At 43.2% G+C, this 27209-nt stretch overlaps 1 protein-coding gene across 1 annotated transcript in view; it reads left to right on the plus strand.

Annotated features, from left to right (window-relative positions):
• The window catches only part of GPC1 (glypican 1), a 418979-nt gene that overhangs the window by 336426 nt on the left and 55344 nt on the right, over nt 1-27209 (plus strand). Inside the window, exon 6 of the mRNA XM_078666069.1 lies at nt 17494-17613. Within this exon, the coding sequence (XP_078522195.1) occupies nt 17494-17613 (120 nt within the window). The remainder of the gene's footprint in view (nt 1-17493; nt 17614-27209) is intronic.

Consider the following 27209-nt stretch of genomic DNA (forward strand, 5'->3'; position numbering starts at 1 on the left):
ATACTCGTGCCAAATTTTAGCGAATCTAAAGACTAGACTATGGAGTGTCTTATACCTGGTATGCTTGGCACCCCAAGTTTTTTAAACAAAGTCATTGCCTCAACACCCATGTCTCGAAGTATAAACACAGTTGGAGAGAATTTGGGCAGTAGTCATTCGAGTTAACTAATCAAGCAGAGCACTTGATAATACATTTTAATTCTTGGAAGTGCCAGCCCTCCTTCTTCTATATCTAATAGTAGTACCTTTATCTATTTCATTTGAGAGTTTTATAGAGTGCGAACCAGACCCGTGAGGGTATCGGAGCGCTTTACAGGATTAACGGGTGGTATACAAAAGACTTAGTAGGGGAGGATGCCATTGGGATAAAAACAGCAAGAAAAACAAGCAGTCTCAAATCTCGGACACATTTGGGATGAAAACAGGTATACACTTTATACAAGAAAACAAGCAGTCTCAACTCCTGGGTGGGATGCCCACAAGTGCCGTGAAGGTATCATCCAGAAAAGCCATGGATAATGCCGTAATAGTGGGTTTGCACAATGTTTTTTACCCTGCCATAAAAAATATCTTAACATTTGATCAAATTCATCAAATAAAGATTGTGAAACCTTGATCATAACATTCAAAAAAAATAAAGCTAAACTAGGGAAGAATAACCATTTTGATTAAAGCGACTCAACCTTAAATGGTTAGGGCTACAGACTACCACTGATTCAGTAGCCCACGCACTTTAATCATGCAGAAGTAAAGTTCAATCGAAATAAGTAGAGGGATTAAAAGTAGCGTGGACCCCCAGATATCTAATCGCATGACCTAACAAATTATGAGCCAGCATTTCAACGGGTGAAAATGGAAGGAGAACTATTAAACAACAGGGCTTCCGATTTGGAGTGGTTGACTTCATAGCCACCAATGTGAGTAAATTTCTCAATTTTGGCAAATGCATTTTGGATGTTGCTTTTATCTGCTGCCACATATAATATATCACTGGCGAATATACCGCCGCAGATTGTAGGCAAAATCGTAAGATCTTGCCTTAAAGTGCAAGCTAAAGGCTCAATAGATAATGTAAAAAGAACAGGGGACATGGGACAACCCAGCCTTGTGCCACGCCTGGTAATAATATGACTATCTGCTTTATGATTAATTAGAATTTGACTTCAACTCTATCGTATAGACCACGCAAGAGGTTGACGAAGCAAGACAGAAATCAAAACAAGCAAAATTGCTTATTCTGATTGACAAAGAAAGTCGATGGCCTGAATCAGATAATTAGTATTAGTTGGCATCGTTCTTGTGGGCAGAAAGCCATTCTGATCTGGATGAGCCAAACTTTGCGCTGACAGGGTCAATGTATGTGTCATAATTTTCATAAAGCTCTTATAGTCAAAGTTAAGGAGACTAATGGGATGATAAGTGCCTGGATTTTCCAAAGGCTTTCTCTTTTTCAAGAAGCTTATAATCACTCCACAGTAAATGTGATCAGGGGTGCCTTCCCTTCCAGAGTTTAATTATATAACCAAAACACTACCTAGTTGGTGGATAAATAGTTTATAGACTTCTGCGGGCAAGCCGCCACTCCTGCACACTTTAGCATACGGGGATGCTTTAATTGCGGATTCCACCTCTGCCACTGATATGGGAAAAACAAGCGCTTTATGTTGTGCACTGGATAAAATAGGCATCTTTATTGATTGCAAAATGTTATTGATACTTTCAGGTGCTGTTTAGTTACCAAATACATTTGGGAAGAATGTTTAGTAAAAAACTTTGCCAATCTGGCCTGAGCGAGTAACAAGCTTGATTTTTATTCAATGGCCAAGCTAAATAGCGGCCAGCATGTTCGTTTTCCTCTTAGCTTTTTGAAATCAGGTGTTCTGGTTCACTGTCTCTGCAAAGTGAGCTTTTAGGTTTAGCCTGGCTTGATCAAGTTCAACACTAGTTTCATTATCTAAGGCGGGCCGTATTAGAGCGGCTTTGGCTTTGTATTGTTTGGCAAGTTGCGCCTTGTAAGACATGGCTTTGCCGTGAATAATGGCTTTAAAGGTGCCTTATACCGAGCAAGAAGATGTCGTTCCCATGTTCCTTTCCAAGAACTCCTCTAGTGCATTGCACATGTAGGTAACCCAAGTCAGATTATTTGTTTTGTAGAAAAAAAACACCATGGGTTGGCGTGGCTAAAGTCGTCTTCTAATAACTCAATTGCAGGCACAGAATGATCGGAAAAAGCTGTGGCTAAAATATCCACTTCACCTTTGGATAGAGAGTGTGATTTTAAAAAAATGAATGTGGGAAACCGAGCTAAAGTGCTTTGAAAAAAATAAGGCCCACGGATGCTCAGACCGCCATGGATCGATTAGGGCAAGGTCATGTCTCATCCTTGTTAAAAAGCTAACAGATTTTGGCTTATTTTGTGGTTTGTTGGTCTGGATAACATTAAAGTCCCCCCCATCCCCCCAGTACAATCAAGCCCCTATATACAGTAGCTACTTTGTATATTTCTTCTAGAGCAGAAACATTGTCTTCTATAAAGCCATAATAGCTTAGAAAATTGACAAGTTGCTGCTGTAGAGAGTTTTGAATCCAAATCCAACTTGCCCCACATACTTATGCACCTGAAGCACCTCACACCAATGCTCTTTTGAAATGAGTACTGCCACCCATCTATCTGCAGCATTCGCCAAGGTCAAAAGTGCAGGAGAAATAAAACCTGGAATATTGAGCTTGGGTGGCAAGGATTTAAGATGTGTACTCTGAAGAAGGATAACACTTGCGTTGAATTATTTAGCCAGGCCAGTTAAGACCTGGACTTAGGGGCCGATTACAATGCCGTAGGAAACAGCTCCGACCCTTGGTCGGAGCCATTCCTACGGCATCGTAATCTCCTGTTTGGATTCATTCCTGACTACACATTTTGATGGACTCGGTCAGGAATTAATCCAAACAGGCATTCTAAAAGGTTTACGATGGGCTCGGAGAGCCTGTCTGCCATTCGGAAAGCCTCCTGTAATCCTAAGGGCGGCTCTTTACGCCTGAGGGATTATGATGTTGGATTCCGACAGTCTTTCTGTGCTGGCCTTTCCGACACAGAAAAGTAGTGGGAAGTTGACTTTGGGGGCCCCCAGCAGGGCACCCATGGGCGCAAGGCCTTCGAATGGTGACTGAGGGGGCACCTATGGTGTCCCCTGTTGATCCCTGCATCTGGTGGCAGGCACCTTGAATAGGCTACCATGGGGTGCAGGGATGAACTGCACTATAGCTCTTTACAATGAGAGCATGCATTCCAGTCAGCAGGCATGCTCCTATTGTAAAGAATAGAATAGGAGTGCGACCGGTTCGGTCGCATCCTTCTTGCTGATTTGGGACCGCCGACAGGAGGTCAGTTGGTTCCAGTTCCAGGTCGATGTCAGACAGACTCAGGTTCATCCGACATCGAAATTGGCCCCTTAGTCTTATTATTGATGTCATTTGTGTTACAAAAATCCACCTTTATAAGTTTAATTACCGTACTCCCTTTTTACTCTCTTTTCTTTTTGTTTTTACCCTGCCATTATTACCCCGTGGTGCTGAAGAATTCCACGAGTGCGCAGTTCGGACGGCCCCTGGCAATCCTCCGCACATGCCCACCGTGTCATCAGATGGCCGAGGGTCTTCCGATGCACGGAAGAGGTTAATGCTTCCCCCTTGTACCACTACCGAGTTGTAAATCTTGTTCACCCATAGACAATGACATTCTCCCTTTTAGAAGGCTGCTCCGAAATGACGTGAGTAATCTGACTTGCAAATTCTAGGCAACTTATTTAAAAGATGTTTCAATATGTTCTTTCTACTTTATCATTTGTGCTTGAGTTCCCCTCTCCCACAGACCCTCCCAAGGTACCTTCTTCATGGTGCCTGGGGATCCTCCTTCAAAGAGAGCTGCCCAAACATGTCCCCTTTTTATACCCGGACTGATTACAATAAGGAGCTTAGGGGATAAAGAACAGGTCGTCCCCCTCTCACTCTAACGTGTACAACACAAGACCTGTTCCTACGGTGGGCTTGTTTCTCCTGATCCTGGCCAACCAATAAGTATTATTTAGTTGGAGTAGCGGCCGTGCAATCTAGCCATCTTTTTCTAGATCAAGGTCACCCTTTATTTTAAAATAACTTAAAAAGAGGGGGTGTGCTGTTGTCTCTGTGCCTCTTTTCTCACTCTCCCTCCCCCAAGAACTATCTGGAGTGTAAGGAGAGAGAAAACACAAATGAAAATGAAAAAAGTGAGGAAAGGGAGTGGAGAAGCCTCACGGGAGTAACACCATGGAGGCTAGCAGGATGGTACTCGCCTGCCGCCTAGATTCTCATCATCAGTGTCCACCACTCCAACCAAAAATGTGATAGTGTAGAAAGAAGAAGAAAAGTATAAAGGTGCTGAGGAGACAGTAAATACCAAAATATACACCTACAGTCTCATTCATGTGTATGTAAGCAATATATGCAGAATTGCCCTGTCTCTCTCGAAACTAACAAAAAGTGATTTTCACGGGGAAAGACATCCCTTAAGGATAGGAACCCTCACTCACCCGAAGGTGACATGCTTCATCATATGGGTCCTCCTTACCAGTGTGGAAAACCTAGTCAACACTGGGAGCTACTACTTCAGGATTTAAGGAAGGAGCTCAGAGATTATTTAGTTTGGTAAGGAGCAGGATAGTAATCCCATATGTGAGATGATGAGTATAGTGAGGTTTGCAGCGCTGTGTGAAAGAGTAGAATGTGAGTTAAAACTGCCTAGATAGGATCACTGGTTTGCTTTATTGGTGTGTTCTACCTGACAGGATTAAAATGAAACTGATACATGAGTTTGATCAACAGGCTGAAACATGTTGACCACTAAGTGACAGTGGTTCTATATCCATACCACTGTGCTGTTTCATTTTAATCCTATCAGGTAGACAGGACATGAATGAGACTGTAGGTGTATATTTTGGTATTTAGAGTCTTAATGAGGGAACATACACCCACAGGTCTATAAACTTTCCCTTTTGACCCCCAATCCACGGTAGTGTTATAAAGCTGAGGAGACAGTGCCTGCCTGTGCACCAAAGTTAGTGTACTGCAGGTCTGGACCCAAAGTAAGGAACTGCGTGTCAAACCAGATGGCACGCTGATCCTGTAAATCTAAAACCGGGCTAGAACACACTGGCCAACTGTAGTTTATTCTGTGCTGTGTGTCTGCCTTATTTAAAAAGCCGACATGTTTCGTTGCCCCTGTGAAAATTTGCGGCAACTTCTTCAGGGCTTGGGTCTGTCACTCCACCCTGCACCAATTTTCACATATACCTGTGAATAACATAAAAAGGAAAAGAGACAGCACACCTCTTTCGATTAGCACTGAATCTCTGAATGATTCAAAAGTTTAAAAATATATATGTCATCTAAGCATATATCTGTTTCTACCCCACTCCAGCATCATGATTAATTTACCATTTTTCGGCGTTCGGAAGGTATACCTATACCTCATGGATTGATGTGCCAATGTCACTTTGTTATCGTTTTTTACCCTCGTGCTGCATCTGTCAGCCTGTAAAAACATGGTATGCGTTACAATTCTTTTAGGTGCTTACAAAACATTAATTCTGATATTTATTTCTCTATATTCGTTTTCTTGCACTCATGAGGATATTGCATCCCTTATTGCTCGTGTTCGTTACCTGCCCCTTTATGATGCAAGCTACATATTGCCGATTACGGCAATTGTCAAGGCTGGCTGATTAAGCTTAACTTTCCTGCCCGCTTCAGCCATCACTGAGCCTTTTACTCGTGGTATCAATGAGCACCCTGCTCGCATTCAGGTACACTCATACTCTTACCGGGACCGTACGGGTAGTGGAGCGTTGTCTCAGCACTGTGCTGTTCCCAGTTTGGGATGTAGTTTAAGTCTCGATAGCTGCGTCCTCGCGTGAATCACGTGGTCGCGGTTCTCATGAGTGAAAATCAACCTTTTGTGGGCGCCATCTCGAAATGTGTCGTGGTTACATTTCTACCACGTTAAGAGGTGCCGATGTATTCGTAACCCCAGTCCTCATAGTTAATTTACTGTTTCTTGTACCGTTTCCGTAGGTGTACCTCACCCCATTTTCTGTTGGCTAGCTGAGGTGTCGGGCCTTTCAGTATTACATCATTACCCGGGATGATTGTAATCTTATTTACAGCATATGCCTACATGTGTGGGTACCATACAACATTTTGTTTAAAAAAAAAAACCTTACAAAAAAGAGAAGACAGAAATTGTTTCCGTTTGTTGTCACTGTATTCCCAATTATCTCATGGTTGGTAGTGGACTCGTAGTTTATACTAAATGTCTACTTTACCCCATTCAATTAGGTCGTTAAGCCCAACATGGTCTTAGCCCTCTTGGTAGATCCATCTTGCTTCCCTAGTGCTCAGTCTCCTCTCTATATTAAACTGGTCTCCCTGCACTTTCTCTAGTACTACCCATCGGATATCTCTCGGGGTGTGTTTCAGTGTTTGGAAGTGTTGGACCAGTTTGGTGGTAAGTTTCCCTGCTCGCAAGGTGCTTAGATGTTCCTGTACTCTAACTTTGACCTTACGTGACGTGAGACCAATGTAATGTAGATCGCATGGGCAAGTCAATCTATATATTACATAGCAGGTATTGCAATTACTGAACTTGTTCAGATGCCAGATTTTATTGCCTGCCAGAGTCACAGTTTTGGTGGGTGCTGTAAGGTTACATACTGAGCACCCTCCACATGGGAAATGTCCATGAGGGAGGTTGGTCTCCTGTGTTACTTGTCTAGGGCGTGTGTGGACTAGGCGATCACGCAGATTTGTGGATCGCTTAAACGCAAATCTGGGGAGAGGCATCTTCATATTTCTCGTGCTAAGAAGATGGCAATGTCGTCTGATGATTTGACGCACTTGTGTGGACATGGGTCCAAAGGTTGTCACAACTGGGATGCAGTCTGTACTGTTTTTAACTGTACGTTCTAAGAGTGCTGCTCGTGGAGTGTTGAACGCTCGTTTCTGTGCCCGTTTAATTATTTTCTTGGGGTAATCACGTTCTCCCAGTTTATTGGCCAATTCTTGTGCTTGCTCTGTGTATTCATGTACCGATGAACAGTTGCGGCGATATCTCAAAAACTGTCCTACTGCCAAATTATCACGAAGTGCTCGGGGTGGTATGACCTGTAGTGTAATAATGAATTTCTGTCCGTGGGTTTCTGGTGGACACTTGTTATCAGCCTATTGTCTTCCACACGGAGAGTATGAATGTACCTGAATGCGAGCAGGGTGCTCAGTGATACCACGAGTAAAAGGCTCAGTGATGGCTGAAGCGGGCAGGAAAGTTAAGCTTAATCAGCCAGCCTTGACAATTGCCGTAATCGGCAATACGTAGCTTGCATCATAAAGGGGCAGGTAAAGAACACAAGCAATAAGGGATGCAATATCCTCATGAGTGCAAGAAAACGAATATAGAGAAATAAATATCAGAATGAATGTTTTGTAAGCACCTAAAAGAATTGTAACGCATACCATGTTTTTACAGGCTGACAGATGCAGCACGAGGGTAAAAACCGATAACAAAGTGACATTGGCACATCAATCCATGAGGTATAGGTATACCTTCCGAACGCCGAAAAACTGTAAATTAGTCATGATGCTGGAGTGGGGTAGAAACAGATATATGCTTAGATGACATATATATTTTTAAACTTTTGAATTGTAATTGTAATTGTAATTGTAAAATCACTTATATAGCGCATGGCTAACTGTAGGCATCCCAGCGCTCTTGGCAACGGTAACCCTGGGCTAGTCCGATCTACATTCCTTCTGCAGGCTAATTTCTGGGGAATAGGAAGGTTTTGAGTTTCTTCCTAAACTGAAGGAAGGTCTGTTCCTGCCTCAAGTTATATGGGAGGGCATTCCATTCTCTTGCTGCTTGCAGAGAAAAGAGCCGGCCGCCTGAGCGGGCTCGCTTTATCCTGGGAATGATTGCCAGGTTGTGGTCACTCGAGCGGAGATTGAGTTGGGGCTTGTAAGGACTTATCATATTTTCCAAAATGGAAGGGCCTTTTCCATGCATGATCTTATATGTGATGCATAGGGATTTAAATCGCACCCGTTCCTTCACAGGGAGCCAATGGAGTGATCTTAGAGCTGGCTTCGCCGACATAAATCGACTAGTTCCAGTCAAAATCCTGGCGGCATAGTTCTGAGCCACTTGTAGGGTTTTAAAAGTGGATGCCGGTGCCCCAAGGTATAAAGCATTCCCGTAGTCAATTCGTGATAAAACCAAGGATTGAACTATGGTCTTCTTTGCTTTTTCAGGGAGTTGGGGCAAGATTTTACGCAGGGATTTAAGTATCCCATGACAAACTGCAGAGGTCTTTCTGGCTTGAGTTTCGAAGGACAAAGCGTTTTCGAGCCAGAAGCCTAAACTTTTTATTTTTGGTTTGGGTGATGGTATGGCACCCATACAAGTGGGCCAAGCTAGGCAGTCGGGGATATCCTGCTTTCCTAAGAGCATCAGCTCAGTTTTTCCTCCGTTAAGTCTGAGCTGAGACGAATTCATCCAGTTTACTACCACCTCCAAACAATTAGCCAGATTGTTCGGGGGAGCGTCTGTTTGTTGCAAGGAAAACACCAGCTGGGTGTCATCTGCGTAGCTTATTAACTGGATGCCAAACGGAGCAACTAGTTCCGCCAATGGGGCCATGTAGACATTAAACAGTGTGCAGTGTGGGGCTAAGGGAAGACCCCTGTGGTACCCCACACTGTAACACTAACAGGCGAGAGCAGTTGTTGCCCTCAAACACCTGAAAATATCTTTCCTCAAGAAAAGATCTCAACCACTCCATGGCTTTCCCGGTTACCCCAATGTTCCGGAGTCGAGACATCAGCAGATGGTGACTTACCGTGTCGAAGGCGGCGCTGAGGTCCAGAAGGATAATGGCCGCGCTGCCACCTGCATCCAAAATCCTTCTGGCCTCTTCTACCACCCTCAACAGTGCTGTCTCGGTGCCTTGTCCCTTCCTGAACCCCGTCTGGGATGGATGGAGAAGATTGTACTTCTCCAGGAATGCCGCCAATTGGATGTTTACCAATTTTTCGGTCAATTTCCCCATCCCAGGTAACAAGGATACCGGTCGATAGTTGGCCGGATCTCCTGGGTCGAGGTTCGGCTTTTTAATCAGGGATCTGACCATGGCCACTTTCCATGCCTTTGGAACCGTAGCCGATTCCAGGGAGGTGTTAACTATCTTAATTACGGGTTCACTGATGGTTGGAAGTGCCTGGTTAAGTATTTTCATGGGGACTGGGTCTCGTGGTGATCCACTTTTTATACTCCTCAACAGAGAGGGGAGAAGCTCTTCCATGAGGGGGGCAAACTCGGAAAGTGTTGGACATTCACTTGTTTCCTCCGGGGGAGGTACACTATGATGTGAAGTCGGGTCCGATACCGGGATCGTCTCAAGAATTTTATGTATTTTGGTCTAGAAGTAGTTCGCCATGTCATCACATCTTGTGTCCTGCTCGTCTGCTTTTACGGGAGGATCTGAGATTTTTGTCAAGAGCTTTACAATCTTGAACATTTCCCTAGGGGCATTGGCGGCGGATTCGATTTTGTTCGCAAAGAATGCAGTTTTAGTGGTAATAAGAGTGGTTTTATATTTCTTCAATGTGGCTTTGTAACTGGTCTTCCTTTCCACGCTAAAATCCTTCCGCCAGTGTCGTTCTGCCCTTTTACATTCTTGTTTCAGTATCCTTAAGTCTGAGGTAAACCATGGATGTTTAAGCTCTCCCTTCCTAATTGTTGAGGGTTTTTTCGGTATAAGCGTATCTAGGGATTGGGTGATCCACTGATTAAAATTATTGACAGGCCCTTCCACATTAGGATTATCCGGTGGCTTACTGCTTTCTAACAGTCCTTTCCATTCGTCCAAGTCAAGTTTTGTCCAAGGTCTTATTAGTTCTCTGTCTGAGGAAGTAGTAGTACTCATCCTGGAAATTCTCCAGTGAAAAGGAATCACCAAGTGATCCGACCAGGGGACAGGGTAAGGCTCCAGGACTGTTATAGTCGCAATGTTAGTAAAAATGGGGTCAAGAGTTCAGACAATCATTCAGACATTCAGTGCTAATCGACAGAGGTGTGCTGTCTCTTTTCCTTTTTATGTTATTCACAGGTATATGTGAAAATTGGTGCAGGGTGGAGTGACAGACCCAAGCCCTGCAGAAGTTGCCACAAATTTTCACAGGGGCAACGAAACATGTCGGCTTTTTTAATAATTTACAACAAGGGGTGGTGATGGACAGAGTCTCTGAATTAAGCAGAGTACTCTCACCCAGTCAAGAGATCAGGGCTAGATCCAACACCGTTTTTTAGCTCATTGCACCATCCCAGTTTCAGAACCTGGCTGTATGCAAATTAGTCTGTCCCTGGCCCAGTGCATCATGGGAACAGGGCAGACCAGACTACAAAAGCCAATTCTTACACTGGGAAGGAAACAAGCTTCCGGGGACCGGTTTCTGGCATTACAGCCGTCTTCGGCCCGGCTTGCTTGAATCCTGATGGTGCAATGAGCAAGGGACTCACATCTGAGTATACCCTTCCACGCTTAGAGTGGACAAAATTATTTACAACAAGGGGTGGTGATGGACAGAGTCTCTGAATTAAGCAGAGTACTCTCACCCAGTCAAGAGATCAGGGCTAGATCCAACACCGTTTTTTAGCTCATTGCACCATCCCAGTTTCAGAACCTGGCTGTATGCAAATTAGTCTGTCCCTGGCCCAGTGCAACATGGGAACAGGGCAGACCAGACTACAAAAGCCAATTCTTACACTGGGAAGGAAACAAGCTTCCGGGGACCGGTTTCTGGCATTACAGCCGTCTCCGGCCCGGCTTGCTTGAATCCTGATGGTGCAATGAGCAAGGGACTCACATCTGAGTATACCCTTCCACGCTTAGGGTGGACAAAATTATTTACAACAAGGGGTGGTGATGGACAGAGTCTCTGAATTAAGCAGAGTACTCTCACCCAGTCAAGAGATCAGGGCTAGATCCAACACCGTTTTTTAGCTCATTGCACCATCCCAGTTTCAGAACCTGGCTGTATGCAAATTAGTCTGTCCCTGGCCCAGTGCATCATGGGAACAGGGCAGACCAGACTACAAAAGCCAATTCTTACACTGGGAAGGAAACAAGCTTCCCTCACCACCCCTTGTTGTAAATATTTTTGTCCACCCTAAGCGTGGAAGGGTATACTCAGACATGAGTCCCTTGCTCATTGCACCATCAGGATTCAAGCAAGCCGGGCCGAAGACGGCTGAAATGCCAGAAACCGGTCCCCGGAAGCTTGTTTCCTTCCCAGTGTAAGAATTGGCTTTTGTAGTTTGGTTTGCCCTGTTCCCATCATGCACTGGGACAGGAACAGACTAATTTGCATACAGCCAGGTTCTGAAACTGGGATGGTGCAGTGAGCTAAAAAACGGTGTTGGATCTAGCCCTGATCTCTTGACTGGGTGAGAGTATTCTGCTTAATTCAGAGACTCTGTCCCTCACCACCCCTTGTTGTAAATAGGCTTTTTTAATAAGGCAGACACACAGCACAGAATAAACTACAGTTGGCCAGTGGGTTCTAGCCCGGTTTTAGATTTACAGGATCAACGTGCCATCTGGTTTGACACGCAATTCCTTACTTTGGGCCCAGACCTGCAGTACACTAACTTTGGTGCACAGGCAGGCACTGTCTCCTCAGCACCTTTATACTTTTCTTCTTCTTTCTACACTATCACTTTTTTGGTTGGAGTGGTGGACGCTGATGATGAGAACCTAGGCGGCAGGCGAGTACCATCCTGCTAGCCTCCATGGTGTTACTCCCGTGTGGCTTCTCCACTCCCTTTCCTCACTTTTTTCATTTTCATTTGTGTTTTCTCTCTCCTTACACTCCAGATAGTTCTTGGGGGAGGGAGAGTGAGAAAAGAGGCACAGAGACAGCAGCACACACACTCTTTTTAAGTTATTTCAAAATAAAAGGTGACCTTGATCTAGAAAAAGATGGCTAGATTGCACAGCCGCTACTCCAACTAAATAATACTTATTGGTTGGCCAGTATCAGGAGAAACAAGCCCACCGTAGGAACAGGTCTTGTGTTGTACATGCCCTTTTTATACCCCCCTGGAATGGGTGCCTTCGGGAGTACCCAGGGCTGCTTTTGCGGGTCATTGCACATTTGGATGGGGGCTTCTGGTATCCCTTCTAGTATTGCAGCTCGCTACCTTGTCCTACTTGCCCTGTGGGCGATAACTTCACCCTTCAGAGTCCATATTATATGATGTTGCAAAATTGCACAGTGACTAGTGCAGCATCTAGTGCCTAGTACTACTAATCCTCAGTTCTTAGGGGGTGAAGAAGCTCCAAAGATTCTACAGCAAATGGAACCAAAAAAAACTACTGCGTTCACTACCAATAAAACATTGGGCTGGGGGCTTTTAGTGTCGCTGCTCACTTCCTAGAGCTTCTTGCCCTCTAGAAAATAGATTTGCCTTAATCAAACAGGTAATCCACATCCCAGACTGACATATACCACATTTAAAATAATCACAAATACGGCATCATAGCAGGATCACAAACTATGCATAGCTACAAAACTCATGGGAAATACACAATATTTTCAAATTCCATAATGCCTAATGCAGCATGGTAAAGCTTTGCCTGGTGTGATGCCTAGTAACTGCTACTGCTAGTCCTTGATTTTGAAGGAAATTGAAACTTGCTTGAAATCCAAATTTTGTAATCCTTTATGAATAGTGTTCCCTGGTGGCTACTGCTACTAATCTTCAAATCTTAGAGGAATTAGGACTCTCCAAAAATTCCACAGCAGTTGGAACAGAGTAAAAGAAGTGAAATCATCCATTGTGAATAACTTTAAGTTTGTCAAAACAATGAGGGAGCAAGGGAAAAGAAGGGGTGCGTCCCTATCCCCAATGTAATAATAAGCTAAACAATGATGGACAAACCCACTATGTGTATGGTACAATCACTAGTTGGGCAGTATTTGGACCCACTGGGTCTGTATAAACACACCAGTTGGTGTCATGCTTCATCATTCGAGTCCCAAGCGGGTGGCCGAATGCCTCCCAGTTGTGCTACGACGCCTGATTACAGCGGAGCTGGTGTGGTGCCGTTGTGTGATGTGAGTTAAAAATACCTCTGAGAATCCTTGCCTGTAAACTTTATTGGATCAGATTCTCGTTTACAACACTCAGTTACTCGTTGATTTCCTTGTTAGCCTGGGTTTGGCAGCTCTCATTTCACAAATTTTGGTTAGGACCTGCTGGAGAAGCGAAGCTATCGGTAAGGCGGGCGTGCGGTCAGGTGGTTCAAAATGCCGTTCTTTCTGTCCATCTTGTTGCGAAGACACTTGTACAGTCGGTTAGTCTGATTTTGTACATCAGTTGAAAAGCTTCTGAAGGTGGGTATGCTTATTGAGAAGCTCGTTGATCTCTAAGGTGCTGGAATCCTGGCTGGAAGTTTCTAAAGGATGTTCAGCACCTGTTGATGGTGGTGCCTTGTTATGAGGTGAGGTATCGAGAGTTAGGAGATCTTTAACTATAGTCACTGGCCGAACAACAGGAGACCGCCTGGAAGAATGCATAGGGTGAGCAAAGATTGAATATGTGGCTTTAGGGGAACGGGGCCCATAATTTTAAGTACTGGCCCTTTCTGTGATGACTGATGCTGCTCAGAGTCTGCTGGGGCTGCGCTTGCAGTGAGGATTAATCTGCAGTTCCAAAGCCAGCTGAGCCATACTGACTCCGAGCATTGCAGTCCCATGTATCTTTTGCTGAATGCGGTTCTAGGGTCTGCAAAGTAGATACCTCTATCACATCTAAATTGTCATCTGCTGCCAAGGCCTGTGCACTGTCGCTGAACTCAAGTCAATTGGAGTTAGGGACAGACTGAGTTTGTCCTGAAAACATGGTTGTTGGCTCAGGTTTTGAAATAGCTTTGCCTGTTCTTTCAGTTGCTAAACAATGCATTTGGCCCTTAAAGGATTTTACAAGAACCCAACTTGAGGCTGGTGCGTCACAAAGAGAATAGCACTTCATTGGGGCAGATCGCTGCTGGCTCCGCTGCTGACACTTTCTAGACGGTATACATAGGCATCACTGGAGGCACCCCTAAAGTAATGTGAGGGAGCACTCAGAAACCCCGAGGAACCACAAGCCACAGCCACCACTAGATGAGCCGCTTCTACGACTCCCCAGGGAACAACCACTGCCCTAAGAAGTGGTGCCTAATACACCACCTGAGGGTCTCTACCTCTACCTCCTGCTGTAAATGCCAGTTTTACTGTAATATAGCCTTGATCCACTGGTAGAAAATAGTTGTCTTATATTTTAATGATATCCAGAATTTTGGAGAGAAAGCCCAAATGACGCGCTCACATCAATGCCTGCCGGCTAAAACGCCATCACCCGAAAGCGCCTGGCAACAGAGCATGACAGCAGCTCCACGTAGTGGCTCAAATCTGTTGTCCATTGTTGTTGAAGCCGCGTTTATATTTAACAGCTATTAGGACTGTGAGTTGTATTGACAGGGTACACTGTAAGATACAACTGTTTAAATTGTTTTAATCATAGATTTAAAAAAATATTCATATCGCTTGCTCCAGAAGGAAAACTTAAATAATAGAAACAACTGTCCCAGTCATTAAATGCCCATATCACATGAACGGCCATTTCTTGGGCCCATGTTTGAGACCAACCTTTCAACTAGCAGATGGTGAATTCCTATTGGCTGTATTCTACCTCGGGTCCCTTCTGATCACATGATCAGATCGGGGATACAAGCCTGATCACATGATCATTAGAGAGTCATGACAGTGGTTTTGAGATAGACTGTATGATTCAGGGGTGGAGAAGAAGCATAATACTTTCACTTCTTAGCCTCTCAAAGATAATTGATTTCTAGTGGGCTTACCACACTTTTCCAACATCTTATCAATTATCAGACAGGCACTGGGACTGCATTCGTCAACTGTATGCATATTTATTATGGAGCTAGAAATTTTATTTCGTTACAAATTACTTCTACATTATCCATACCTGCAGCATCTTCACTGCACTGAGCACTACGTCATCCGCACTATTTCACTTTTGCATCTTGTTTTATATGTTTCATGATTTCAATACATATAAGTTACTGTTGATGTGATGCATGTGTCCTGTGCTTGCGAATATCAGTATTGATTATTCATATCTGGGTTTGTTCCATTATAGTTATTATTATTGTCCTAGGAGAGGGCACTTATTGCCTTTTGTAGGTTGTACCTAAGTTTGTCTTAACCCCTTGCGTGCTGATGACGGCTCCCGTCCGTCATGCATTACAGTGCTCCTGTGCTGATGACGGCCGGGAGCCGCGATCGGAATGTCCAGTACAGGACCGGAATTCCGGCCGCGGGCAAGGGGTTAATTAATGGGATGCCCTGTCATTATTTATAAAACTGGAACCAATAGGGCTTCATCTGCGAGATAGAGCAGTGGTGCATCACAAATGCCAGCTCTCCCCTACTCTACCACTTGATAAATAAATGTAAATCCGTATTTGTAAAGCACAAACTACTCACCCTTACGGGTCTCAAGGCGCTGGGGGCCGTTGTGGAAATTAAGTGAGATATTGCCCAGAGTCACATGGTGCTGAGCTGTCACCGGAGCTGGGGATCAAACCATGAACCCCGTGTTCCGAAGTCAGCTGCCCTGGCCACTGCACCACACCTCTCCAAGTTAGTATAAATGTATAGTGAGAAAAGAAGTAGGGCAAGTGAACAACCTTGACACACACCTTTATTTAACAAAACCGACTTTGAGTTTTCCCAAGCGTGCCCACATGGCAGGGTGACTTATTTGCCTCAGTGTCATATTATCAGGATGCCAAGCAGTTCAGATGGAATGGTCTTAGGTCGCAGAATTCAACAAACCCTTTAGCCCAGCAATAAAGTTGGTACTGAGGGGCAGTACATTACCTCTTTCGACATAGTCCCACTTCAAACTGTGATGGGTGTTTTATATTATCACATCTCTTGGCAGATGATGCATATTAGCCACAATCAGGTCTCTCCAACGAGTAGCTCGTGAGCTCCCAGTAGCTCTCAAGCTACCTGTGAGTAGCTTTCCTGTGTGCAGGCCAGCCTACACTATCGAAGCTTTTGCTTGGTTGAATTATTATATGTATACCAAAATTAAAAGGCATGTATTCAAGACGCAAATGAAATGTATTTTCACAACTGTCACACAACCTTTGCATTGTGCTCATATTGTGTTGCCAGTCCCCAGGACAGGTGTCTTGAAGCCACCCGAAAGGTGCCTATCGTGAAATTGTTGTCTGCTGCATCCTTTCTGGTTTGCAGTTTGCACACCTACTTTGAAATGGCCGCCTCCACTTTGTGAATGGCTGGCACCTGGGGCCTCAATTATGAGGCCGTGCGTCACTTTTACGCCGCCGGTGCGTCACTTTATGTGACGCACCAGCAGCATAAAAAATGTGCCTTGCTGCACCATATTTACAAAGTGACACATCTAGGTAGATGCGTCACTTTGAAAACCCCTGCGCTACATTATACCTACGCCAGGTATAATGTATGCTGGGGTGGGCGTTCTGACGCAAGAAAGGGTCATAGAAGTGACGCAGTGAAATCTATAAGATTTCACTGCGCCACTTCTAGGACACAAATGCATCAATTTCATACGCCTGCCGCACAGCAGGCGTAAGACTGACGCAGGCCCTTTCACATGGGGCTTGCCTCATGTGAAAGGACACATTGCTGGAGTTGCGTCACTTTTGTGACACACTCCAGCAATGCGTCACTTTTGCGCCATACAGATACGTCAGAAATACTGACGTATCTGTAACTCCTTGCACCATGATGCGTCATACTGTAATTATGACGCATCATTGGTGTCGCAAGGAGGGCGTAGTGAAAAGTGACGCATCGCTGTTTTCACTCAGCGATGCGTTACTTTTCATAAATGAGGCCCCTGGCCTCTACAGTTAGTAACCATTGCTATGCAGCAATAGGAGGGAGTGGTGCCTCTTGATACCCACTTACTAATGTGACTCTCTTTTTTTGGTTACAACCAGCAGTAACAATAGTAGAATGCTATACATTTGCAAAGACGGCTCTATTGTGCAGTGTTGATTTTGGACATTCAGGGCCAGTTCTTGCATAGGGCCCCTTGATTTTTCATGTGCCATGGAGAAACTTAGGTTGTGTGTCCCCATACAAATGTTTAATTTAATATCACCAGTGCATTCATTTGTATCTGCCGACAGTATGCCTCCCCCTTAAATGGAAACTGCCGCTGAATATCAATAAGTAGAGATCCAGGGGTCGTAACCATTACCCATAAAAAGTGAAAGATGGTAAATCAATTGGTAATGTAACTTTAAAAAACTCCATTTTGCTTTTGCTCATTTTTCCTAGGTTTTTCAAAATTGTGGAAATTTGAAAGCAAGCACAGAAGTCGTGGCTGGTGAAGAGACAAGGCGACGCAGAATGTCTAACCTGGAAGAAAAAACAACTGGACAAGCACTGGAAAAACTGGTAGGCGCTTTTAGTGTAGAACCTTTCCAACATGTTCTCCATTCGTCTACACATATTGGTAAAGAGGCGTCTTTGGAGAGCTCCACGTTTGTGAAAATGAAATTGTGTTAATAGAAGCATTTAATCTCCCACCCCACCCCAACAATTGCAGTCCAGCTACTGATGCATAAATAGGAAAACACCAAAGTAAAGATCCAAGGGGCACATGCATCATTCATAAATTTTGCGATTCTTAATTTGCGAAAATTACCGAATCGCAAATTAAGAATTGCAAAATGCTATGCATCATTTTTTTGGCTATTGATTTGGGATTCGGTAAAAATCGCAATTTTTACCGAATCGCAAATAAATAGCGAATTCCTAAGTGCATTTTCGCAAATCCCATTGATTCCTATGGGCCAAAAGGCCCATAGGAGTCAATGGGAAGGCATTTACACATTCGCAATTTGTTGATGCATTCCAAGGGTGCAGGGGGGGGTCCAAAGGACCCCCCCCTGCACCCCTGAAATGCATTTGAAAGTGCATGTTTCACACACACATGTCCTAAGGACATGTGTGTCTGTAACATGACAGTTTAAAAAATGCATTTTTTTGCTTTTTGACAGATTTTCGCAAATTAACACGAGGGTCAACCTCGTGTTAATTTGCACTTCCTATTTCATAATTCGCATTTTTTTTTAAATGATGCATTGCATTTAAGGAATCGCACAAATGCGATTCCTTAAATGCATTCGCATTTTTAAGAAATGCAAAAAAATGCGAATTCTGAAAAAGTGTTTGATGCATCCCAAAAACGTATTTAGGAAGTGCAAACGGCCGAATTTACCGATTCGCACCGTTTGCACTTCCTAAATAGGTTGATGCATGTGCCCCCAAGAGTCGAAGCTGGGAAAAATTATTTCAACCAAACAAATATCGATCATCAACCTATTCCATCTATAGGCATTACTGTCAAACTCACAGCTACAACGTCTCCTCTACCCCCAAACATAATCACCGGTACCCCGCCTCCAGTACCCCACTAGAAAATAAGTGGCATTCCCTTAACCCACCATCTCCTCCCAAAAAGTCACCTTCACTCACAAATCATGTCTGTCTCCCACAGCCGAAATCACCCTACAACTATCCATTTGCATTCCCAGGGAAACTAGCTACAAAATTCAGAAAGGTTACCAAGGTCAGAAATGAAGTGATGGCCTCACCACTGTATATAGTTCTTCCCTACTTAGTCATTCTCAACCTAAAGCCTTCTGTTCCATCCCATCCTCACTCACTTTTCAAACATCTCAGGGACCTTGACCAGCTACTTAGAAACTGTGGTCTTCTTAATTGCAGGCAAAGAACTCGAGGCGTCTCTCAGTCTCTCCTACAGGACATACCTTTATTGATTGAGGTGTTTGTGTGGGTAACTCACCCAATGCCTCTAAGCTAACGATGAAATTGAGGCTACGCTATATAACCATGCCATGCACATGAAGCGCGATGTACCACCGGCCTCCTATTAGCACATCAGTGTCTTCCATGAGCATTGAAAAATCAAATACAAAGCCTACAGATGTGCATACCATGCGCTATTAATGCTATGGCCTTCTTACTATCTGCTTTCTCGACCCCAGCTAATGTCACATTAAATTCCCTGCTGGTCACCTACAGAACACTCAATAAAATGGTTACAGGATCTAAACTGCTCAAAATGTAACAAACAAATGTAATCAAACAAAGAAAATCCTTAGTAAAGCCACACCTAAATCACCAAATTTTGACAGATTTCAGCCTTAGCCTCGAGTAGCTTCACAACTCCTGCCCCAGAAACAAAATCCACCTCAAACATTCACTCCTTAGCTTTTATTTGATTTTATGGATTTGTAGAGAGTGCAAATGCCCATGAGGGTGTCCTGGTACTGAAAGCTCAGAAATCAGTTTTCAGAGGCCATCAATGTTTTACTGTTAGACTAGCCAGGCTGTCTTTGCGCTGCATACAGAATTTCAAATGGTGAGTAATTTTTACAGGCGCAAAAGTAAAAAGATTGCAACTCTTGGTTGTCTGAAAGGGAAAAAATGGCTACCTTGAAGCACTTTCCTAATCTTCACTACAACCAAAATCCTGACTATAGCGAACATAATGTTCTGGAAGGAATATATACATTGAATGTTTTTAAAGAAGGTGGTACCTTTTTATACAAAATACATAACCACTTGCAAATGAAATATTTGCAAATGGCAGCCATTGTAAATTGATTAGGTGAATAGAAATAAAAGCCTGGCAGGGATTTCCCTTTAGAAGATGCTCTGCCGCATTCTTTGTCAGTTGTAGGTGAGTTAACAGGTAGATGGGTCAATCTAAGACTTCTAACGTATAAAGAGGTAGAGTAGTCCAAGCATGATCCAGAAGTCCAAGCATTATCCTATTACAGGCGAAACAATGTAAATTGGGAATGAAGATGAAGAAGCGGCAGCATATTTTGAATCCTCATAAAGTAGAAAAAACAAACAAGAAAATGGTATGATCGTGGGGGAAAAAGTGAGCGAATTATCAAATACTAAGATAAAAACAGTGTTGTGTCGAGTGGGTGGAGAGCCAAGACCAGAGGGCCACCAGTTGACATACCAAAGTGAAGCAGAACCACCAATGGTGGCAAGGTCAGTTTTGTTCAAGTTCAGTTTTAGTGACATCTTCTTCAACCATGTGACAGATAGACAATTCTGAACATTTATTTGTATGAAGTTCAAATCTCCAGAGAGGGAATTAATTATCTCAGTGTCATTTGCGTAGACACAAAAGAAAGGCTGAAAGTTCTTATAAGGGCAGTTAGTAGAGACACATAGATGTTAAAAAATGAATGGACTCCATATAAAACAGGCATAAATATGGATTAGATAAAAGAGAGAGATTGCCTGGGAAAGAGAAATACGGAAAGAGTAGGAGAGAGAGAGGGAGGGAGAGAGAGAGAGAAAGGTGAACTAAGAGATAGGCCTGGTCCAAGAGTGGGCAGGCCAAGCAAACATTAGAAATCATTAGAGACATGAGCAAATGTATATGTTTCGGAAGAAAAGAAGGTAAACTGGGTCTTGTGAATACTAAAGAGAAAGGGAGGGTACCTTAGGGATGGGAATTGTTTAGGGGAAGGGATAGCTATTTAATGGTAGGTTATTTTTAGGGATGTTATTGTGTACAATGTAGCTGAAATGAGTAGGATGTGAGCCCAACTTGTTTCAGAATTAAGTGAACATTTTCCCCTCAGACAGAAGTGTCTATTTCATTCCCTCTCCCAATAACCTATCTTAGTTTTGGAGTATGAAGAGAAAATCCTGAATCTGAGATGAGGCCAAGAGAAAGAACCTATTGGTTTTTGTTTTGCTCAACAGGATTATATTGCATAAATGTAGTCGATTTACTTACTTTGACAATGGAGCCACTGGGAAATTGATCAATTTGTTGCTGTACTTACTATTTGTAAACTGCAACGATGCAAGCCAGTTGAGGGTGCTATGTCAGATATCTAGAGTTGATATATTGGACCTGACAGAGCATTGTGCTGAATTTCCAAATTTCCCTGCAATGGACTTTTTAAGATGCCTGGGAAATAAAGAGGAGTTAACATCATCCAAGAGTGCAATTTACAGTGTACGCCATTTGGCTGCACAGTAAGGGCCCGAAAGTCAATGAGTGGGATTAAATGTAGATTTATTATAAATTCAAAGCCAAACTGATATACACGAGTCTCAAGAATATGTTGCAAAAATACAGAACCACTACTGGTAGTCCAAATCGTCTGACAAAGTTTAGTTTCAACAGCATAAGCCTACAAGGAATTCAGCAATAGCAATGCAGAAAATAGGGAACAAAATCTGGTGATCAGTATATGATTTACGGTCCTTTTGCCTATACAATAGTAAATCTAAATTACCTAAACTAAGCCTGAACTATCTAGCTTTAATTGGGGAGCCCTAATTAAATCCTCTACAGCAGGAAGGTGTCAGCATTGTAGAGGCTTCTGTAGAAGTTCTCCAAAATCAGAAGTATTGCATTTTATAACGCCACACAACAGAAATATAGCAAAGAGGTCTGTACTCTTCTGAGTCTAAAAGGAATATGCCTAAAGCTAAAGTGTGACCACCAATTAAGCCTCCACAAAACATTGTAGAATCCCACATCATGTGTCCCAGTACTTTTTCACCTTCTCAGAGTAGAACTTGACAACCTTACTCGATACTCCCATCTCATGGTCTGAACATCAGAACGTCCTTAGATTCCTCCTGTCTCTAGATACAACATGAATAGATCTCCTCCCTTTGGGCCCGATTTAGGTCGCCAATTACCGGTCGGTAACTGCCGATTTCGGCCGTTACCGACCGGTATTTGGGATTTCACATGTAGGTAGGCTAAATTTACAGAATCGGTATATTTACCGATTCGGTAAAATTACCGATTCTGTAAAATACCGAATCTGTAAATTTACCGTATCGGTAAATACAGATGTAGATGGCACTGAAAACAGTGACACAGGCCATTACCGATTCGTTATATACCATGTAATACTATTACATGGTAAATAACGAATTCAAGTGTACATGCACATCTGTGCATGTACACCTGTGCCATGTGGCACACAGACATGCCCTAAGGGCATGTATGTGTGCTCACAAGCCAGAAACAGGGGGGCAACAGGGTGTCAAAGTGACACCCAGTCCCCCTTGTAAATTCGGTATTTTTACCGATTCAGTAATTACCAAATCGGTATTTGCCATTGATTCCTATGGGCTTCAAGGCCCATAGGAATCAATGGCAAATACCGATTCTGTAATTACAGAACCGGTAATTACCGAATCTTACCGATTCGGTATTTTTACCGATTTTTTTTCCTACATAGCAATTACCGATTAGTAAATACCGAATCGGTAAAATTCGGTATGTACCATTCGGTAATTTGCTATTACCTACATCTAGACCTTTATTCCTTAGCATATCTCATCATTGCCAAATGTTCCTCTCCTGAGCCTCGCTATCTATCATACACAATATGCCTTTCAATAACTATGAGATTATATGAATGCACCTGCAAAGACAAACATTGAAACTCGAGCAAACTTTCACATTGAAGGTTAAACAATACAGTGCAAATGCTTAAGAGCTTTTGTCAAGCTAACATAGCAAGACACTTTGATACACATTTTAATGCATGGTTATGGATACATATACAGTTATAAAATAAATGTATGATACTATTCAAATGAATGTGTTAGCATATATCAAGGTAACAAAATTACTCCAACTACAAAAATGCAGATATATATGAAAACTACAATTTGGTTCCACGATAGGGAAACATTAGTATTCACACTCATATAAATGTCTGAATTATACAACAAATGCACCTTCAGTATTCCAGTCAAGTGCACCACTTTACGTTATTGATATTAAAGAACAGAATTATATGGTACCACATTCACATATGTATGGCATAGGCAAGACATGAAAGGGTAATGACAAAATTATGGTGCTCCAGACTGAATGGGGCATAGTGTCAAAGGCTGCAGAGAGGTTTAATAGGGTCTGGGCAACAATGCACCCTTGTTCTTAACTGTTAAAGGAGAGAAACAGGTGGGACTGCCATACTGTGCATTGCCTGCAACCCAGTCTGTGAAGAGTCCAAGTTATTGGTAGCCTCTGGTAATTTACTTTCCTTCCCCCAATTTTCACAATGTAGGACAGCAGGAAAATAGGCTGGATTTTGCTTAAAGTGGTAGAGTTGGTTGAGAGTTTCTATAAAAGAGGGATCTCCAGTTGTGCCTTCAGACCCCAGGAACAGAATGTTCCAATTACAAAACTCAGAAACACCAGGTGGTCATTTTGCTTCCATTCCCAGGGCTTTTTCTCCTACAAATACCTTACCAACACCCCTAGCGCTAACCACATAAACACTTACCCCACGCAAAGATCTACAACTCTTCCATAACAGCTGTACCAAGGACTTGTCCATATCAGGGCACACTCTAACTTATGGAAAACTCTCCAACCAACCCTCTCTGACTCAAATTGTCCTCTTGCTTACGTGAACAAACAATGCCCATGATCCTTGTCCCGTTCTTTTGCTTAGAGCATTCCAACGTGACCTGTATCTTGCCTCTCTCTACTGTATGCCCTATTATCCTATGAAAATTATCTAGGTGTACATAAAAAGATTGTGTTTTGCTCAGTAGACCCTGAAATTATTGCATTATTGAAATGAATTGCCAATCTACCTGTTATCAACATAAAGGTGATTCCACATGGATCAAAAAACCATCTGAGTCTAAACAAGCTTTTCACTCCATGACGCTGGTCTTCAGAAACTCTTGCAGCTCCAACCAGTACTACTCTCCCCACAATTATTATGGTTCTGCCTAGTATAATGGAAACAATAGTGGCCACCCGGGACTCATATCTGACCTTGCTGCATCATTTGATACATGTATTTTTGGGATATTCCTCTATGACACTCTAAGCAACACTTTTCATTTGCTTCCTAGCACTTGATCCGTGCTCTAGAAGTGGACCTCATACGTACTGACACATGACCACACCCCTTTCTTAACATACTCTGCCTTAACCTATATTTGTCATTAGTGGATGACTTTAGCTACATTTTGTAAAGTTCTAAAGTTAATACTCATTTTATAGAAAAAAAATTAAAATGCATGTGCAGTAAAGATGGGTGCTCCAAGCAAAAGTGAAATATACATAAATAAATGTCAAAGCATAATGTCATTGTTCAAGTTTACAAATAGTAAGTACAGCAAAAAATGTATCAATTACCCAGCGGCACCATTGTCAAAGTAAGTGAATGGACTACATTTATGAATCATATTCCTGTTGAGCAAAATAATGGGTTCTTTCTCTTGGCCTTATCTCAGATTCAGGATTTTCTCTTCATACTCCAAAACTAAGATAGGTTGTTAGGAGAGGGAATGAAATGGTCAATCCTGTCTGAGGTGAAAATGTTCACTTAATTTTGAAACAAGTTGGGCTCACATCCTACGCATCTCATCTATATTGTACACACTAACATCCCTAAAAATAACCTACCATTAAATAGCTATCCCTTGCCCTAAACAATTCCCTTCCCTAAGGTACCCTCCCTTTCTCTTTAATATTCACAAAACCCAGTTTACCTTCTTTTCTTAGGACTCATATACATTTGCCCATGTTTCTAATGATTTCTAATGTTTGCTTGGACTGTCCACTCTTGGACCAGGCCTATCTCCTAGTTCACCTCTCTCTCTCTCTCTCTCTCTCTCTCTCTCTCTCTCTCTCTCTCTCTCTCTCTCTCTCCTCCTACTCTTTCCGTATTTCTCTTTTCTAGCTAATACAACCTCTGCCTTGTAATGCTCACGTTGCTTGTTACCAGTAATAACTTTGTCACCAAATGTGCTGCTGAAAGTGCCTTTACCGGATCGGACAGGAATGGTAGGCAATGGTGACACAAGCATGGCGTGCACACAACAGCTGGCGAAAAAGAACAGGAGTAGGACCCATAAACCACGTTGGAACTGGGTAGTGTATGCATAAAGAGAAACAATGTTCCAACAGGTTTCACTTGGAAAGACAGTTAAACATGCATGCAAACTGCATTACATAAGCAAGAAACAAGGAGATTCAATGAAGGTGTTTGAAGGCTGTTAATCGCCAAAATTACATCAAACAAGATTGCACAAGGGCATACAGTTAAGGCAGCACTGTACAGAAGGAATCTTGTGACAACCCGAGGGCACTTGGTGTAAAGTGATATATACAAGTGAAAAGTGACGACGCAAGTGAGCAGGGTGAACAGCGTGAACGGCGCAAGGTGAACAATGATGACAATATATACAGGTAACAAATATCTACATTAGCAATCATTATTTGTCATTTTGATTCGGAACAGAGGAATTGCGCCCAACAATTGCGCTGTGGTGTCGACGACGTTTCGACCCTCGTTACTTGGGGTCGTCTTCAGGACCGGGCTGTCAAATCATAGGTGTGCTGGTGGAGCAATCAATCATGGACTCAGCAGGTGAGGTCCGCAAAGGTCGGTCTGGGGGCGACTGTGAGTATGACACCTGGACACAGTATGGGATTTCACGAGTAGGAGTCGGAACCCCGTGCTGAGGTTTCTGCCTGCCGCGTCCCCAACCCCTGATTCAGCCCCCAGCGAGCCGCCACGATTGAATCAGGCGCTGACCTGACCGGACAGGACTACTTTAAACTATCCTACTCGTGAAATCCCATACTGTGTCCAGGTGTCATACTCACAGTCGCCCCCGGACCGGCCTTTGCGGACCTCACCTGCTGAGTCCATGATTGATTGCTCCCACAGCACACCTATGAATTGACAGCCCGGTCCTGAAGACGACCCCAAGTAACGAGGGTCAAAACGTCGTCGACACCACAGCGCAATTGTTGGGCGCAATTCCTCTGTTCCGAATAAAAATGACAAATAATGATTGCTAATGTAGGTATTTGTTACCTGTATATATTGTCATCATTGTTCACCTTGCGCCGTTCACGCTGTTCACCCTGCTCACTTGCGTCGTCACTTTTCACTTGTATATATCACTTTACACCAAGTGCCCTCGGGTTGTCACAAGATTCCTTCTGTACAGTGCTGCCTTAACTGTATGCCCTTGTGCAATCTTGTTTGATGTAATTTTGGCGATTAACAGCCTTCAAACACCTTCATTGAGTCTCCTTGTTTCTTGCTTATGTAATGCAGTTTGCATGCATGTTTAACTGTCTTTCCAAGTGAAACCTGTTGGAACATTGTTTCTCTTTATGCACAACAGCTGGGTCATTGCCTCCCTTCACCATCACTCCAAGTGCTACCTGGGTACTGATGGCGGTACCTTTCCCTCTGCCCACGGCCTGACATTCTCTGCACGAAGAAGAGAATGTCAATTCTGCTTCCCCTACCATAGGTGCAGCCTGACCGGTCCATGGAACAAAACACCAGCCATTAACATATTATTTGGAGGCTATTAAAATAGCACTCTTACAATGATCTCTGAGTTCCTCCCATCTTGATCCATTCTCCAGCCCTCCCCTTTCATAGTCTGTTTTGAGGGATTTAGGCAGTGCTCCAGACTCCCAATTAGACTTAGAAATAATTAGAATCCCATGTATCGATGGAACATCCCATGCTTTGTACCCCTTGACTTAACATTATTTAGAATGTACCTCTAGACCTACAGACTAGTGCTGCAGTGACACCATCAAAAAGGACGGACTGCCTTCCACCTCTGCATTTAAAATAACACACAATGTTAATGTTACTGGGTTGGCCATAATAACACCAAAACTAAGCATCTCATTTTTTGACATTATTTGAAAGATTGTGGAAAGAATAAGAGAGGTATATGTCTTGGGTGATAACTATGAAATGATCATTTCGGACTCCACAGTGAACCACTACAGAACACACAAAAGGACAGCCAGAACTAGACTGTATTACTCATTAAAACCCACACAGGACATCCACGCAGATTCCTCAAGCGTTGCTGGTTGTACCTTTTTCTCAGGCTGGACATGAATTTGCATGTTCTAATGAAATCCCTTCTCTCTCTCACACAACCATGAAGAA

Source organism: Lissotriton helveticus, chromosome 11, assembly GCF_964261635.1.
Source record: "Lissotriton helveticus chromosome 11, aLisHel1.1, whole genome shotgun sequence".
Taxonomy (NCBI): Eukaryota; Metazoa; Chordata; class Amphibia; order Caudata; family Salamandridae; genus Lissotriton; species Lissotriton helveticus.